General features: G+C 47.5%; 1 protein-coding gene across 1 annotated transcript; it reads right to left on the reverse strand.

Annotated features, from left to right (window-relative positions):
• Positions 1–6,618: 6,618 nt before the first annotated feature.
• On the reverse strand, positions 6,619–15,559 carry DEFB123 (defensin beta 123). Its single transcript, XM_075527950.1, has 2 exons — positions 15,502–15,559; positions 6,619–6,764 (listed from the first exon to the last, which is right to left on the reverse strand). The coding sequence occupies exons 1-2, from the start codon at positions 15,557–15,559 to the stop codon at positions 6,619–6,621; spliced, it is 204 nt and encodes a 67-aa protein (XP_075384065.1).
• Between the last annotated feature and the right edge of the window lie 680 nt (positions 15,560–16,239).

Genomic DNA, 16,239 nt, shown 5'->3' on the forward strand with positions numbered 1-16,239 from the left:
GTTGTTGTAAATGGGACCCCCTGGTTCTCAACGGGGAGATGCTGCCCTCTGGCGGTTAGTGTGGAAATTTACTGGAAGTATGTTTGCCAAAATTTTTGGAGTCCCTGGGTGACACAAATAGAGCTCGACTACTGGCCCAAAGGTTGGCTGTTTGAACCCACCCAGAGGGGTCTTCGAAGATAGGCCTGCGCTGTTTCCTTGAAAACTACAGAACCACGCACACTGCCTGCACGGCGTCTCTATGAGTCAGAATCCACTTCACAGCAACTAACTCTGAGATTGAACCGATGGGGACCAGGGATGTCAGGCACTTGGTGGTTCAGAATATATTGTCCATTTCCCAAGCACAATTAAAATGCTTTGCCAGGCACTCATGCAGGTGAGGAACCCGTTTATAATTTTATGCTCTCAGAATCTTAGTCTGTATTGCATGTATATTGCTCTTCGTTGTAATGCATGCTAAATTTTCCAGGAATGAAATGACTGTGAAAGAGTTTTGGTTAGAGCTTTGTCCACATTGCTCATCATTTTGAAAAATCCAGATACAGACAACAAACACGATGTGTGGTGTTTGAGCTACCCCTTCAGTCTTCAGTAAGGAATGCTGGTGGACAGCGGACTAGGCATTAGGCAGCTAGCTGCAAGGTTGGGAGTTTGAAGCCACCAGCCACCCCAGGGGAGAAAGATGAGGCTCTCTGCTTCTGGAAAGATTCACAGCTTCACAAAGGGTCACCATGAGTTGGAAACGACTCGATGGTAATGTGTTTGGTTTGGGTGACAGTATTTAGACTTTTTCATGGAATTATGGGAGTATATAGGTACAATGTTCATGAAATTTATTTTTAGGGCAGATAGGGGCATTAAAAATATCTATTATAAAAACGTTCAATAGATTCTACTCCCCTGACCCTCACACCCCCTCCCAAACTCAATGCCATTGAGTTGACCCTGGCTCACTGCGACCTTGTGGGCTTCCTAGACTGTAACTCTTTACAAGCGTAGAAAGCTTTGTCTTTCTCCCTCGGAGTAGCTGGTGCTTTCAAATCGCTGACTTTTGGGTGAGTAGTCCAACATCCAGTGAATGGCTGATTTTCACCAGCAGATTAGAGGGACGTCCTGAAGGGGTGCAGGGGATACAAAGGTTCCCCAGAAACCCATCATTAGGGCCCACAGTGTACGGCTGTCCACTTCCCTCTGGGCCTGGGGCTGGGCATTTCATATAGAGAGAGGAAGGCATAATGTTCTGCATTGAAGTTCATGGTTAGGATGCATGGAAACGTGACCACACAGGACACTGAGCATGTCCCTTCCTTCATGTTTTGTTAGCTCGGATCATGGCTAGCCAGGACCGAAGGGAGTATTATACGCAGGTCAGGCAATGCTTCAACTGGCCAAGAGGTGGGCAGCTCCCCAAGACAAATTAATTCCATGGACTGGCTGGCAGCCACCTGGGCTGGTATACAAAAGTGGGTTGGTCCCAAATCATGAATGCATCCACTAGACTCTCGGTTGTAAGAATTCAAATAGAAAAACTCAACACCAAGCAGTTTTTAACAGGAATTGGGTGGGTGGTCAAAAAGCAGAAGTCTGAGAGAGCAGAAGTCGGAGGAAATCGAGGGGACTGGCGTGGAAACAGACATCTGCTCCCTGAACATGCAAGCTCTCCCTGAACGGGTTGCCATGAAGACACGCAGGGCTGTGGGACTGCACAGCAGGCTTCAGTCGCTCTCCTCTCTCCCAGTGTCTCCAACACGGCGAGCCACCCCCTTCATCAAGGCTTTTGCACGCGGTGCTCTCTCTTCCTGGGACCCCCCCCCCCAATCAAGTCCGTGTACACCTGCCTTTCACCCCACAGATCCTCAATGAGATGCTTCCTCCTCAGAGAGGGTCACTCTGACGGCCCCACAGAGACCCCCTGCCCTGGTGACAACCCACAGCCACTGAAATTATTCTCAACCGCGATGCCTTTCACAAACCCTTGCCATCCTGTCGAATTATGCAAGTGTTTCTCCTAGAATAGCTGTTCTTTTCACTATCCAAACAAACAAACAAACAAACAAACTCACTGACAAACTCATAGCGACGCTACAGGATAGGGTAAGAACTGTCTGTGAGTTTCCAAGATGGTAACCCTACAGGAGTAGAAAGTCTCATCTTTTTCTCGCAGAGCGACTGGTGGTTTCGAACTGTTGACCTTGCAGTTAGCAGTTAGCAGCTCAATGTATAACCACTACACCACCAGGGCCCCTTTCACGATCTAGGCTGAATCGAAACACTGTTTTTAATGTTGATTTCTTTAGCAGAGAGCCAACGTGTGTATCTCAGTGCACCACTAGTAAAAAATAGTGGCCTTGGCTTTCTACTCCCACAAAGAGTGACAGTCTCAGAAACCCGCAGAGATCATTCTACTCAGTCCCCTGGGGTCGCTGTGAATCCGAATGGACTTGAGGGCAGTGCATTTTTGAGTGCATTCTAATTGGAGTAGAGGGGAGACAATAAGTAAAATAAAGAAGATAAAAGCAGCATTTTTGTTGCTGGTAAATATGAAGAAGTGCAAGCAGGGACAAAGGAGAGAGAAGCACAAAGCTGATTCTTATAAGGTAGAAGTCAGATAAACGTCCACTCTCCAACTCTCTCTCTCTCTTTTAAAAACTGATTCTCACAGCACCTGCCCCTCCCACAGCACTCTCGACTTCTCGAATGGACCAATGATTCATTGCCATTGCTGCACAGAATGTACAGGCCATACCAACAGGTACCCTGTTCCCCGAAAGTAAGACATCCCCCAAATAAGACCTACGTACAATTTTGCCTCTCATTGAAATATCAGGCATCCACCCCAAAATAAGACCTCCCCGAAAATAAGGGGTTGGATTGTTATGATGATGTTCCTGAAGATGAAGACATGGCTGTCATTGAATAAATGAGTAAATGTCCCATAGATTATTGTACATGGAAATAATGGTAGTAACAAGAAATTCTTGATACTGCAGGATTCACAGTTTGTCTGGTTATGCTGATTTGTGATGACAACTACTACCGTACCGTATACAGGCAATACATTTCCTTTTTTTGTGGTCAACAACAAATGTGTGTCGTATTCTTCTTCATGGAAAAATAAGATATACCCTGAAAATAAGACCTAGCACATCTTTGGGAGCAAAAATTAATATAAGACACTGTCTTATTTTTGGGGAAACCGGGTACGTGGTTTATTTAGGAAGCAATAGAGTGCAATTGTGGACCAGTTCAAGATGAGCATTGGCAGGCTGGAACCCAGTAGCAGGCACAGGAAGCATGCTTGCAAAGTCTGAAAGATTACCCTGACCTGGTGGACACCTCCACCCCTCCCCAGTTCAAGACAGCTCTCTCAGCTTCTCTTGGCAGTCAGTGCAAGCCAGCAAGCAGGTCCTTCTCCGTTTCACACAGTCCCTGTGGTAGTTACATAATCTGGTGTCAATTTGAGAATTCAGAGTGAAGCGGTGGAGTCTAGGCTGTCAATCAAGTTATAGCCAACGAGGCTTCTGTGTGGGCATGGCCTTCTCCTGAGAATTCTGGGAACTCCTGTATTCCTCCTTGGAGGCGGGAGATACTCTCTCTCTGTTCACTCCCTCCAAGACATCCCTGTGGAGAAGCCACATGGAGACCCCTTCCAGCGCTGAGATGCTTACAATGCCACTGAATTCACAAGACTTCCCACCCACTGGCCTATGATCTTCCTGCATTTGGCGTGACTGCATGCATTTCATGAGTCTGAAGAGGACTTTATAGATTGGTATCGGACATATGGGCTAATATCAGACTTATGGACTTGATCTGAACTGAGATGTTTTCTCAATATTCAATTGCTCTTGTATATAAACCTCTTTCTTATTCACAGATGAGTCTCCTTGGATTTGTTTCTCTAGTCTGCCCGGACCGACACAGCCCCCCTCTCACTCATGCATTCTCTCCTTTCTGCTTTCAGCCTTCTTCGGTGACCCAGCTCAGAGGCCGTGTAGCAGCTTTGTTTAGCTCTCTTAGCTAGAGGCTTAGCAGCAGGGTTCTGCTGTCACCACCAACTCTGCAGGGCATCTCTGTGCCTCACCATCTCCAGTGACAACCCCTGACCTGTTTCAATTCTCATAGGAGGTTCCTTGTCTCCCAGCTCTCTTCTCTTTGATTTTTACTCCGTTCTTTCTGAAGCAGATGAAGCAGCATACATAAGCAAACACCTTGTCATTTTGAAGTCAGGATCCTCCTCAGAAGTCCATGGATTGGTCAATGCCTTTGATGGACCATCATCACTTCATTTGCATAATCGAGGGCACATTCACCAATTCCTGCAAGGTGAGCCTCATAGACAAATCCCAGGCTGCTCTCTTGTGCCAGACAAAGAATATCAATCCTGCCCTGGTGGTGCAGTGGTTATACGTTGGACTGAGCTCTGCATGGTTGGCAGTTCAAAACCACCAGCAACATCTCGGGACAAAGACTGGGCTTTCTACTCCTGTAACAGTTCCAGTGTCAGCTGGGTTTAAGCTGTCCATCTTTTGGTTAGCAGTCAAGCACTTAATTGCTGAGCCACTGTGGCTCTTTCTTGATGTCCGACAGTCCAGTATTGGAACCCAGGCACTGGTGAGGTCACGCCACCTGTCCGAGCCTCAGGTAGACAATGTTCATCTTTTAGGTTGGCTACGAGGAACCGAAGGAACAAAGGATACAGAGCCTGTGTTCGCTCTCACAAACTCTCTCTAACCTAGCTTTCTCCTCCTCAGCTGGGATTGGGTAGACCAATGTTTCTCAAACATTCTAGGTTTGGGATTTCTTGTGCTCTTAAAAATGATCAGGAACTTCCCAAAGCTTTTGATTATGTGGGCCTAGGGTTGACAAACATTTTTAGCCCATATTTTAGACTTTGCAGGCCACCCAGTCTCTGTCACTATAGAATGAAAGCCCCCATTGATCATACATAAGTGGTTGGGACAACTGTGTCCTAATTAAACCATGTTTATAAAAGCAGGGGGTGGGCTGGATTGGAATGTAGCTTGCTGACCCCTAGTGTAGATTGTATCTATTGATATGCACCATATTGAAAATGATAATGAAGAGATATTGTACTAAAATGATCACAAAAGAACTACAATTAAAGCGTTGCTGGAATGGACATTGAACCTCTACTCAAGTACTCCCTCAATGCAGGTACACTTTGTTCTAATAACCTGGCATTCTGTGATGCTCACCTTCCTGACACGATCACTGAAAACAAAGCGGGCGCATAAGCAAACGTGGTGAAGAAAGTTGATGGTGACCGGCTATCAAAAGATATAGCAACTGGGGTCTTAAAGGCTTGAAGATAAACAAGTGGCCATCTACCTGAGAAGCAACAAAGTCCACATGGAAGCACACCAGCCTGTGTGATCAGGAGGTGTTGATGGGATCAGGTATCAGGCATCAAAGATCCAGAACAAAAAATCATATCACTGTGAATGAGGGGGAGTGTGGAGTGGATACCTAAAGCCCATCTGTAGGCAATTGGACAACCTCTTATAGAAGGGTCGCGGGGAGGAGATGAGCCAGTCAGGGTGCAGTATAGCACTGACAAAACATACAACTTTCCTCTAGTTCTTTAACGCTTCACCACCACCACCCCCATCATGACTCCAATTCTATCTTACAAATCTGGCTAGACCGGAGCATGTACACAGGTACAGAGAAGAGCTGAAAACACAGGGAATCCAGGACAGATAAACCCCTCAGGACCAATATTGAGAGTAGGCATACCAGGTGGGTAAGGGGAAGGGGGTGGGAGATTAGGGGGATCCAATCCTATAACCCCCTCCCAGGGGGATGGACAACAGAAAAGTGGGTGAAGGGAGACATCGGTCAGTGTAAAACATGAAAAAAAATTGGTAAGTTCTCAAGGGTTCATGAGGGAGGGAGGGGAAAAAGATGGGAAGCTGATACCAAGGGCTCAAGGCTCAAGTAGAAAGAAAATGTTTTGAGAATGATGATGGCAACAAATGTACAAATGTGCTTGACACAATGGATGGATGTACAGATTGTGATAGGAGTTGCACGAGCCCCAATAAAATGATCAAAAGAAAGAAAGAAATGAAGAAGGAAAGGAAAGTACGTCTGCAAACCCAGGGAACAGCAACGTGCTCTTACTCTTAGTGCGTCTGCAGAGGTAAAAGGACCGTTTGGGATTTCGCAGCAGCCTTTTATTAGAGGATCAGGAGACCACGGAGAGTAGGAACAGACCCAACGTGGAGGAGTAGGAGGTTAGCAGAATTACCAAGAACAACTGCGCTCATCCCTCAAAGGGGCCACAGCGAGGCCCCTAAGTCTCTGGCTGCTAGACCCTCAGCAGTGCAAGATCACCTCTGATGCCGTCACAGGTCATGTAGTTTCTGGAAAGTTCCGCTGCACAATTGTGAGAGAACGAGATGGTAAAAGGCAAATACATTTTTTTTAATGCTGATTATGGAAATAGTCTGAACCTTACAGGCCCAGTTAAGGGGGATTTCCCCAGAATGGCAGGGGCAGATCAGCAGGACCAGCCGGAGTGTTTTACTAGAGCTCAGGAATTCCCTGGACCAGCCTCTGCCCAGCCTCGTGGCTTCAGCTCCAAAACGTTTACAGCAACCATGGCATTTGCTTTGGCAGGAACTCAGGCTTCACGCAGCAGTGTTTACTGTTTATGCAGTAGACGTAGACCTTTTCCCTCTTGAAGCATCGTGGGCGGCATTTGCCTCGAAGGTTCCAGCACTTTTGGGTGTCGCCTGGCACAGGAAGGAGAGAAGAATCAGGGTTAGCCCTACAGGAGGGGGGCCTGGATTTGACAGGCTCACCACACAGGCATGACTGAGGCCCCCCACGTTTCTTTGCCTTTAACCTGGGCCATTTTCTTTGCACCCTCTTTTATTCTTGTGGTAAACCCCTGCCAGAGGAGAAGAAAGACAACTGGTTTAAACTAAAAGCAGAGAGCTTTAGTAATGACGAACGGGTGCTCTGCAAATGGAGAAATATAGCCACGAATCTCCTGACAAGATGCTCCAAGGAGCTACGGAGTCATGGGGCTTCAGAAAGGCCAGGCCCACGACTCACGTGTGCAGCTGGGGTCTGTCTGACTGGTCAACACACACACATCTTTGTAGGTGCCAGGCTCGTGGGCTGGCAGGGGCTGGCGCCTCTGCAGGGGTTGGCCTTCTTGGTCAGGGTGGCTCCAGGGGACAGGTTTTCGGCCAATGACATCTTTTCCGGCATCAAGACATTAGCAGCCTGTGTTAAACTGAGTTACAATAGCTTTATAAGGGAGAGTTCTATTGAAATTCTAAAGGCAAAGAGTCCGTTGAAGGAACAGACAGACTAGTGACAGGCAAAATTGCTAAGTAGTCTAAGGCTGAAGGAGTGCAAAGGGGATTTTGATGTAGAAAAGTGATAACTTTGTAATGTTAGCTTATTCTAACCATCAGTTGGGTCAGTTCGAAGTGGTACCACTTTTGAGGAAGGTGTTGCTTCACCACTCCAGTCAGGTGGTTTCGTCACGCTAACACGATATTTAACTCCTGTAGAAGTTTCACAATCTTCTCTTAACATCAGCCATACAGCTCAGAATAAGCAGAGCAAGGTGGGCAAAGCAGCATATTTTTTCCCCCGCAGAAGCTGCATTGAAGTCAGATGTGCAAAAGGAAAACTTGGCAGAGGCAATGGTCTGTGCTGTTTGGCAGAAGCATGCGACACGGGGCCCCTTAGGACAGGAGGAGGCATGTGGCCTGGACCTCGGCCAGCTCTCCAGTCATATCAAGAGCCTTAGTTTTGCAATGTGCTTTCTCAGCACACAGCATAAGGTTAACCATTTAAACGTCTGCTATTCATTGGCCCCAAGTATATCCACAACCCTGGGAACCCATGACCACCATCTAGTTTCAGAACTTTCTCATCGCCCAAGTAGAAACTCCACACCTGTGAAGCAGCCACTCAGTCACTCTTGATTTCTTTGGGTGGTGCAATGGCTAAGTGTTGGGCTACTAGCCCAAAGGTTGGTGGTTTAAATCTACCTGCAGGCTCCTTGGAAACAGGCCTGGTGCTTTGCTTCTGAAAGGTCACACATGGGGGCAGATGAGGTCACTATGAGTTGGAATCCACTTTAGGGGGACAACACTGCTACCTAGGCCCTGGGCAAACACCCTTCCATCCTCTGCCTCTGTTGATTTGCCAAGTCGGGAAAATTTATATAAATAGAATCATTCAATACATTTATAGGGTTGGAACCTTCTTTTTTTTCCACTTTACTTAGAATGTTGTCAAGGTTCATTCATATTAATTTTGATGACTTCCCTGCTCCAGAATTGTGACTTACTGGCAAACTACAAGGCTTGTGTTACAGCTAGGTTTGCTGTGCCGACTAGGCCAACAGGAACATGTGGATGGAGTCTGATCAGGTCGCAGCTTGATTAGAGGACGGCCGAAATAAATAAATGCAGCTGCCATCCCATCTCTCTTGCTCCCTGATGATGGGACCAGCATGCTGCTGCGTTAGCTAGTTCTCTGCCTCAACCTGTGTGCTACATTACCTGTGGGCCAGGCCAACCTGTGGATCGTGTTGCTAGAGCTTGAGGCTCCTTTGAGACCTGCTTCACCAGGCTGCTGGTGCGTACGTCGCTTGAGCTTGAGGTTGGTGAATCATGGTGCCACGCTTGAGTTTGAGATCTCATCCGGGCTGCTTTACTAAGCTCCGGAGCAACTGACTGTTGCTGACCTACCCTTCTGTCTGCTGCCTGCAGGCCAGCTCTGCCTGCCTTGATGGAGGGAAGACTCCCCTGTCTGCTCCCTTGACCTTGGACCCAGCAGCCCACGTGAGTTGAAGGCCTTCTGGTATAGTAACTGTTCCACAAAAGTGAGTGGAACTGAGAGTCCTTTGTACTGCTGTGTGGACTAATTAGCTGTTAGATTCCTTCTCGCTGTATAAACCTATCTATCTCTCTCTCTATCTATCTATCTACAAGTGTCCTGATTTTGGTTCTATAGAGAACCTTGCCTAACACAGTTTGCACAAACAGTTCTCATATTCCACCAATTTGGGGGATGGGTTGTACCAATGACCCAAATGGAGAGGTGTAATATACTGGGATAGTTCCCAACTGTCCCAACCACAAGCTTTGTGACAGTTAAGGGTATTTAGATCAACAGATTAGAAGAAAGCCTATAAATGGATCTAGACTTATATTGTCAATCGATTTCCCCCACAAATCTGCTGGGCAGTTAAAATGGGGAAAGGGATGATTCTGGCATACCCACACACAAAAGACCTTGACATGGACAATGGTCTGACATGTAAGAGTCAAAACAGTAAAACTGCTAGGAGAAACTCTTTTGGACCCTGGGTTAGGCAACTATATGTATTTTTGATTAAACCTTTCCCCTCCCCTTAATTGAGCTAAGTGTATCTTTAACAAAACATATCATTTCAGCAAAAGATTTTTCTGATCAGATGCTAAAAGCATGAGTCACAAAAGACAAAGCCGACACATCAAGCTTCTTCAAAACGAAAAGGTCTTGTCCTTCCAAAGACACTGTGAAGTATCTCAAAAGGCAATTTATGAACCAGAAGAGAATATTTGTAAAACCCATGTCTCATAAAGGAGTTTTAAAAAAGCTTACAACTCAATTGGGTTAAAAGTGACACCTACCAAATGAGAGTTGCATATGAGGGGGTACAAAAACAACAACAGCAACAACAAAACCCCAATAACCTGGAATTGTGCTGGGCTGAGCAGAACTTTCACAGTATGCATTTCTCCTGCTAGGCAAGCCTGAAGGAACTTGCTCTGATTTTGGTGCACCCAGTGGTATCACCTGGGAAGGTTCTCTCTGGTCCCAGTGAATTTTTCATAAAGCAGTTTCACTTGGACCTTGTTTTCTTTTCTTTTTTTTTTTTGTGATGGCCAATTTAAGAGAACGGTGTGCGGCTGTGAAATTTCGTTTGGGAAAAACGCTGCAGAAATGTTGCGATGTTGAACACAGCGTAGAAGGACAGCACCGTGAGTAAAACTCAAGTGTACTAGTGGGTGCTCATTTCAAAAAAGGTGAAATGTCGATTGATGACAAACCTCATTCTAGACCGACCGACAACTTCCCAGATGGATGCAAATGTCAACCTGACGTGCATTTGGAGTTCGTTCCACCAGATCAGACTCTCAACCAAGGTTTCAATTTAGAGGTTCTGAAAAGATTGTGTAACAGTGTCTGACAAAAAGGCCTGATTTGCCACCAAGACAATGCACCTGCTCATGCTGCCACCTCAGTGTGCCCAGATGTTGGCACAACAAATAGCCTGCCTCTCTTGCCTCACACACCTTACTCACTTGACTTCACTCTGTGCGGTTTCTTTTTGTTTCCGAAAATAAAGAGGGACATGAAAGGATAGCGATTTGTTGACATAGAAAATCAGAGAAGTCCTGTCAGCCATCCAGACAGATGAGTTTGAGACATGTTTCCAAGAATGGATTCACAGAAATGATGAGGGCAAAGAATGTACAGATGTGCTTTACACAATTGATGGATTTGTGGTAAGAGTTGTATGAGTCCCTAATAAAATGTTTAAAAAAATTTTAAAAACGAATGGATTCACAGATTGGACAAATGTATTAAGTGTAATGGAAAGTACTCTGAAGGTGATAAGGTTGTTTAGTTAAAAAAAACAACATAGCTTTGGTGAAAAAAAGGAAAAATAAAGAGGGGGATTCTGGTTATTTTGGGGCACCGCCTCGTATGTGGAAAAGAAGTGTGTGAAAACATTCTCCACATCACTCAGAACCAAAAGAACAGAAAGCCAACCCCATCGCCATTGATAGCGACCTTCTAGGGCAGGGTAGAGCTGGCCCTGTAGGTTTCCAGGACTGTGACGCTTTCCGGGGGTAGAGAGTGAGGTCTCTCCCTCCACATCGCTCCTCACTAAGTCCACGGTGGCCTCTCCTGTCCTGGCCTCAGCTGTTTACTTCTTGGAGCCCCTGGAGGTACATTAGTCCCAAGGGGCTGCAGGGGCCATACTCAAATTGTTGCCCACCCCATTGTTCTAAAATAGGCCTACTAAGCAGACTTTTATCAACCTGGAGCCTCCTGCTTTTCATACCCCACAAAATTGTATCCCATTTCTGCTAGCCCGATTCATAGCAGCCTTGTGGGGTACGGTAAAACTGCCCCCTTTTGGCTTTCCCAGACTGCAAATTTTTATGGGACCAGAAAGGGTTCAAATGACAGTGGTTTGCAGCCACTAAGTCACCAGGGATCCTTCTGCTAGCTCTAGACAGGATGAACTCCTATCATGATAAGAACCCTATGATATACACCTGGCAGCACTGGTGGTCTAGTGGGTTAAGTGTTGGGTTGCTGATCACAAGGTTGGTAGTTTGAACCCACCTGCTGGTCTGAGGGAGAAAGAGGACACTGGCTGCTGCTGAGAAGATGGACAGCTTTGGAAACCAGAGGGAGTAGCTGAGCTCTGTCTTAGAGGCTCCCTATGAGTTGGAATTGACACGATGGTGGTAGGGTTCCTTTTTAAGGTGCTGCTGTCCTTTGGAGCTTTCTGACCCAGAGACCCCTGGCCTTGCTGTCAAAGGACCCTGGGTAGGCATGCATAAACCTCCCTGTTTGCTCTGTCTCTTGACTTCTTTGCCCCCTTTCCTTTCATATGTCCGACAAACCCTAAGCAAATCAGTAGCACTGAATATCGCCGGCATCGCGATTGCAGTTTTGAAAGACCAGGTTTCCACCAGAAGAAATCAGGGCTTGTGGAAGAAATGGCTAATTCAAGGTCTAGGACAAGAGGTACAAGATGGAGACTAAATTATCTTGTTATACAAGATAGCAAGTGTGAACAAAGAAATGGCCTTTGTAATTCAACACAAGGACAAAGTGCCGAGCAAACCCCACTGTCTGAAACTTTGTATTTGAAATCATATCTTGCTGATAAATTGAGCCTTTCAGCACAGAAAAGCAGTCTTGATGCCAGAGCCAGCCCAGGTCTTCAGATAAGGGGTCTTGGGATTCAAGTCCCACATTCATCTTAATTTTGTAGTTTGCAAGGAAACCAAAAGCTTGCTGCCATTGAGTCGGTTCTGATTTGCAGCAGCCCTCTAGGAAAGAGAAGACCTGCCCCTGTGGGTGTCTGAGATGGTAACATTTTACAGCTGTAGAAAGACTCATCTTTCTCTCAAGGAGCGGCTGCTAGTATTGAACTGCTGAACTTGTGTTTAGCAGACCAACTAGTAACCGCTATACTACCAGGGGACCCTAAAACAGCTCCTCAACCTATGCCTTGTGGTTGTTATTGTTAAGTGCCATCAAGTCGACTCCGACCCATGGCGACCCTACATGCACAACAGAGCGAAACACTGCACGGTCCTGCTCCATCCTCACAGTGGTTCCCATGCCTGAGTTCACTGATACGGCCACTGTGTCACTCCATCTCCTCGAGGCCCTCCCTCTCTTTTCACCACCCCTCCACTTAACCAAACAGGATGTCCTGCTCCAGTGACCCGTCTCTCCTGGCAATCTGTCCTAAGAATGTAAGATGAAGTCTTGCCATTTTTGCTTCTTTTGTTAAAATTTTAAAAAATCATTTTATTAGGGCTCATACAACTCTTATCACAATCCATCAATTGCTATCTTTGCTTCTAAGGAGCATTCTGATTGCACTTCTTTCAAGATAGACCTGATTGTCTTTTTAGCAGCCATGGTACTTGCAGAATTTGTCACCAGCATCAGGGCTTCCACAGCAGTGGTTCTCAACCTGTGGGTCGTGACCCCTTTGGGGGGGTCAAATGACCCTTTCTCAGGGGTCACCTAAGACCATCGGAAAACACATTATGATTTACATGATGATTCATAACAGTAGCAAAATGACAGTGATGAAGTAGCAACAAAATTAATTTTACGGTTGCGGGGTCACGACAGCATGAGGAACTATGTGAAAGGGTCGCGGCATCAGGAAGGTTGAGAACCACTGCTCTAGTCTCCTGATGTCCAGCTTTCACATGCAGATGAGGCAATGGAAAACACCATGGTTTGGGTCAGGTGCACCTTAGTCCTCCAAGTAACAACCTTGCTTTTCAATACTCTAACGAGGTCCTGTGCAGCAGATTGGGTCTCGTGTGGCAATTCTGTTTTTTTTGAGCTCTTGACTGGTGCTTCTACGAGCACTGATTGTCGATCCCAAACAAGACAAACATTATTGACAACTTTAATCTTTTCTCCATTTATCGTGATGTTCCCTATTGGTGCAGTTGTGAGCATTTGGGGCTTCTTTACATTCAGTTCTTATCCATGTTGAGGCTGCCGTCCTTGATTTTCACAGCAAGACCATGGGGTTCTAAATCGTGGCCCAGAAAGCTCGCCTTGCTGAACCATGGAGCAATGTGAACTTCAGTAAGGTTAAAGACTTGTAAACCATGAAGACTCGTCAAATACATTCAAATGGATTTTGATTCAGGATATCAACAATATCACCGTTGGAAGGTGACAGGAAAATAATTATCTTGCCTATCTGTGAATATAGAAAAATCTAGCATTGAGTCTGTCTTCCCTGTGTGGCTGAAAAGTCCACTTGTAAATGGCAAAGAGTGCTTTGTTTGTGTCTTTAATGTGTTTTGGCTAATGACTGAAACAAAGAAACAAAACAGCAGATTTTGCAACCATGTTGCAACCCTGGAAGAATTCACTTGTTTGAAGAAATTCATTCCCATCCCCATCTGCTGGGAAGGCAGCTCAACTCCTAGGCACCTGCACAAAAGAATGAAAAGCGGGGCACGGGTAGAGCCGTGTACACCAGTGTGCCTGGCAGCAGTCCCCATAGACTGAAGGTGGAAATAGCCTAAAAGCTCACCGACGGGGGACAGATGAACGAAATGTGCCACAGACACTCAATGGGCTATGACTCAGCCACACAGAGAGAAGTCCTGGTGAAGCCACAACACGGACGAGGCATAGACATTATGCTGCACAAAGTGAGTCCGTCCCCCAAGGCCAACCACTGTGTGGGGCCGCTTCCGTGAAATCTCTGCCTAGGAAGATGTAGGGCGGGAGACGGACATTTATTAGTGGTTCTGTGGAGGGATCCCTGGTGGCCTCCTGATTACCAGTTGACCTGCAATCCTTAAGGCCATTAGTTCAAAGCCACCAGCCTCTCCAAGGAAGAAAGAAGGGGCTTTGCACTCCCCTGAAGAGTTCCAGTCTTGGAAACTGAGTCGGCAGCAACTTGATGGCTGTGACTGAGAGGAGAGGAGGGACGTAGGCGGGAAGACATGGTGTTTGGGGGACACTGAGCTTCTGTTCAGGGTGATGGAACATTTGGGGATGGTAAAAGGTGTTGGCTGAATAACACGAGGAGCTTAATGAATGTTACTGAACATACGGAGGTGGTTGAAATGTGAATATTTGGTCACCTGTGTGTGCATTGACCACCGAAGCCCTGACACGGGACCTGCTTGCTATCCGGTTGAGTCCAGCCCATGTGTGGCGGCCCCAAGGGTTTTCTTGGCTGGAATATTGATGGAAGCAGATTGCCAGGCCTTTCTGCAGAGGAGCTGCTGGGTGGGTTCAAACCACCAACCTTTGTGTTAGCTGCTGATCCACCAGCAGGGACTTTTATCACACACACACGCACACACACGTATGCACGTGCGCGCGCACGCACACACACACACACACAATCTTGGGGTGGGCTGAGCTAGTGGAACAGGCAAGTCTGACCTGGGCCCTTCGCTGCTTAGGCCTGTGCAGGTTTCTCTCACCAGGGGTGCTCAAGGACCCTCCCTCTAGACCTGGGCAAAAGCTGTGCCAGCCGCTCTCCTAAGCCACACCTCCACGTTGCCCTGTTCTGAGAGGCGGGCGGCTCAGCCAGGGCCCCCTCCTAACCCAGCTCTGTCTGCTCAGTGCCACTTGTTTCTCAGACTCAGAGGCCACTCCGGGAGTATTCTCTGGCACTCAGGCTGGGATGGTCCCTCCTGGATGCCCCCCAGACCCCTGGCCTCCCTCCATGATGCCTCAGGCAGCTCTGTCCGCCCCCCTCGAGTTCCCCAGGACCATGCCATTTATCTCTGTGACCCCCGCTGCCAGCACAGGGTCTGACACAGAGCTGGGAACAGTCCGTAGGAGTTTCTGCTCTCCGGTTAAGGCAGCTGCAATCTCTACAAAGTCTAGACAATTCTGGGGACTCTTCTGCAAAAGGGCCACGATGGCTCCCCTCCCCTTCCCGCTTTGATTCCCATGCCCCGACCCCTGGGCTTCCACTCTTCCTTAACCACTAGGCAACTTCGGCATCAGCCAAGCAGGCTGATGGCTGGATGAAGTCAAGATGCACATGGTGTTTAAGGTCTGGTGCCTGCTGTTGGTAAAGGCAGCTTCTGAGTGTGCTTCTGAATAGCGACCTCCTGCTGCCAGCCCGAGCTCCACCCTTGGGTTTCCCGGTCAGGTCAGCCCTGCCTCTCCCTGGTTCTCCTCCGCAGACGCCCAGGTTACCTGGAATGAGCTGGGACAGGAGCAGCAGCACAGTAAATGTCAGCAGGAGAAGCCTCATGACTGCAGGTGGCCCGGGGTGAAGCTGCAGGTCCAATGTGATGTTCAAGCAAAAGGAGAGAGTTCTGGCATCTCTGGCTCCTGCTTCCTCTGAACGGCCAGAGCACACACCATTCCCACGTGCCCTCAGCTCCCACGGGTGCAGCCCCACCCGCTCAAGCTCCCAGCATGGAGTCACACGACCCTGAACAGCCGTGCCTCCCTTCCACCACCGAGGTCAGCAGCAAGAGGGTTGGCAAACCTGAAGGAATCTATTTACGTAAAAGCCAAAGTCAAAACACAGTGACTGGCTGAAGCGTTCTCCCACCTGGTTCTAAACCACCTGCAGCCAAGGGAACACAAGGCATCTTCTCGGGTCCCTCACCCAGGGGCCCTGTTCTAGAAACATCCTGGTAGGATGAGGTTCACTCAAGGGTCCCTGGAGAATATTGAGCCTCTATCATAACCAGAGGAGAAAGATAAGGCTTTCCACTCCCGTAAAGAGTTAAACTAAACTAATGTATCATGCCGATACCCTATAGGCAGGGGCTCTGAGACCGTCACTCTTCACGGGCATACAAAGCCTCCTCTTTCTCCCATGAAGGAGTTGGTGTTTTCAAACTGCTGACCTTGTCGTTAGCAGATCACCTCATAACCATGATGCCACAAGGGCTTCTCATGAAGAGTCACAGTCTATGGAAG

This window comes from Tenrec ecaudatus, chromosome 12 (genome assembly GCF_050624435.1).
Source record: "Tenrec ecaudatus isolate mTenEca1 chromosome 12, mTenEca1.hap1, whole genome shotgun sequence".
NCBI classification, from domain to species: domain Eukaryota; kingdom Metazoa; phylum Chordata; class Mammalia; order Afrosoricida; family Tenrecidae; genus Tenrec; species Tenrec ecaudatus.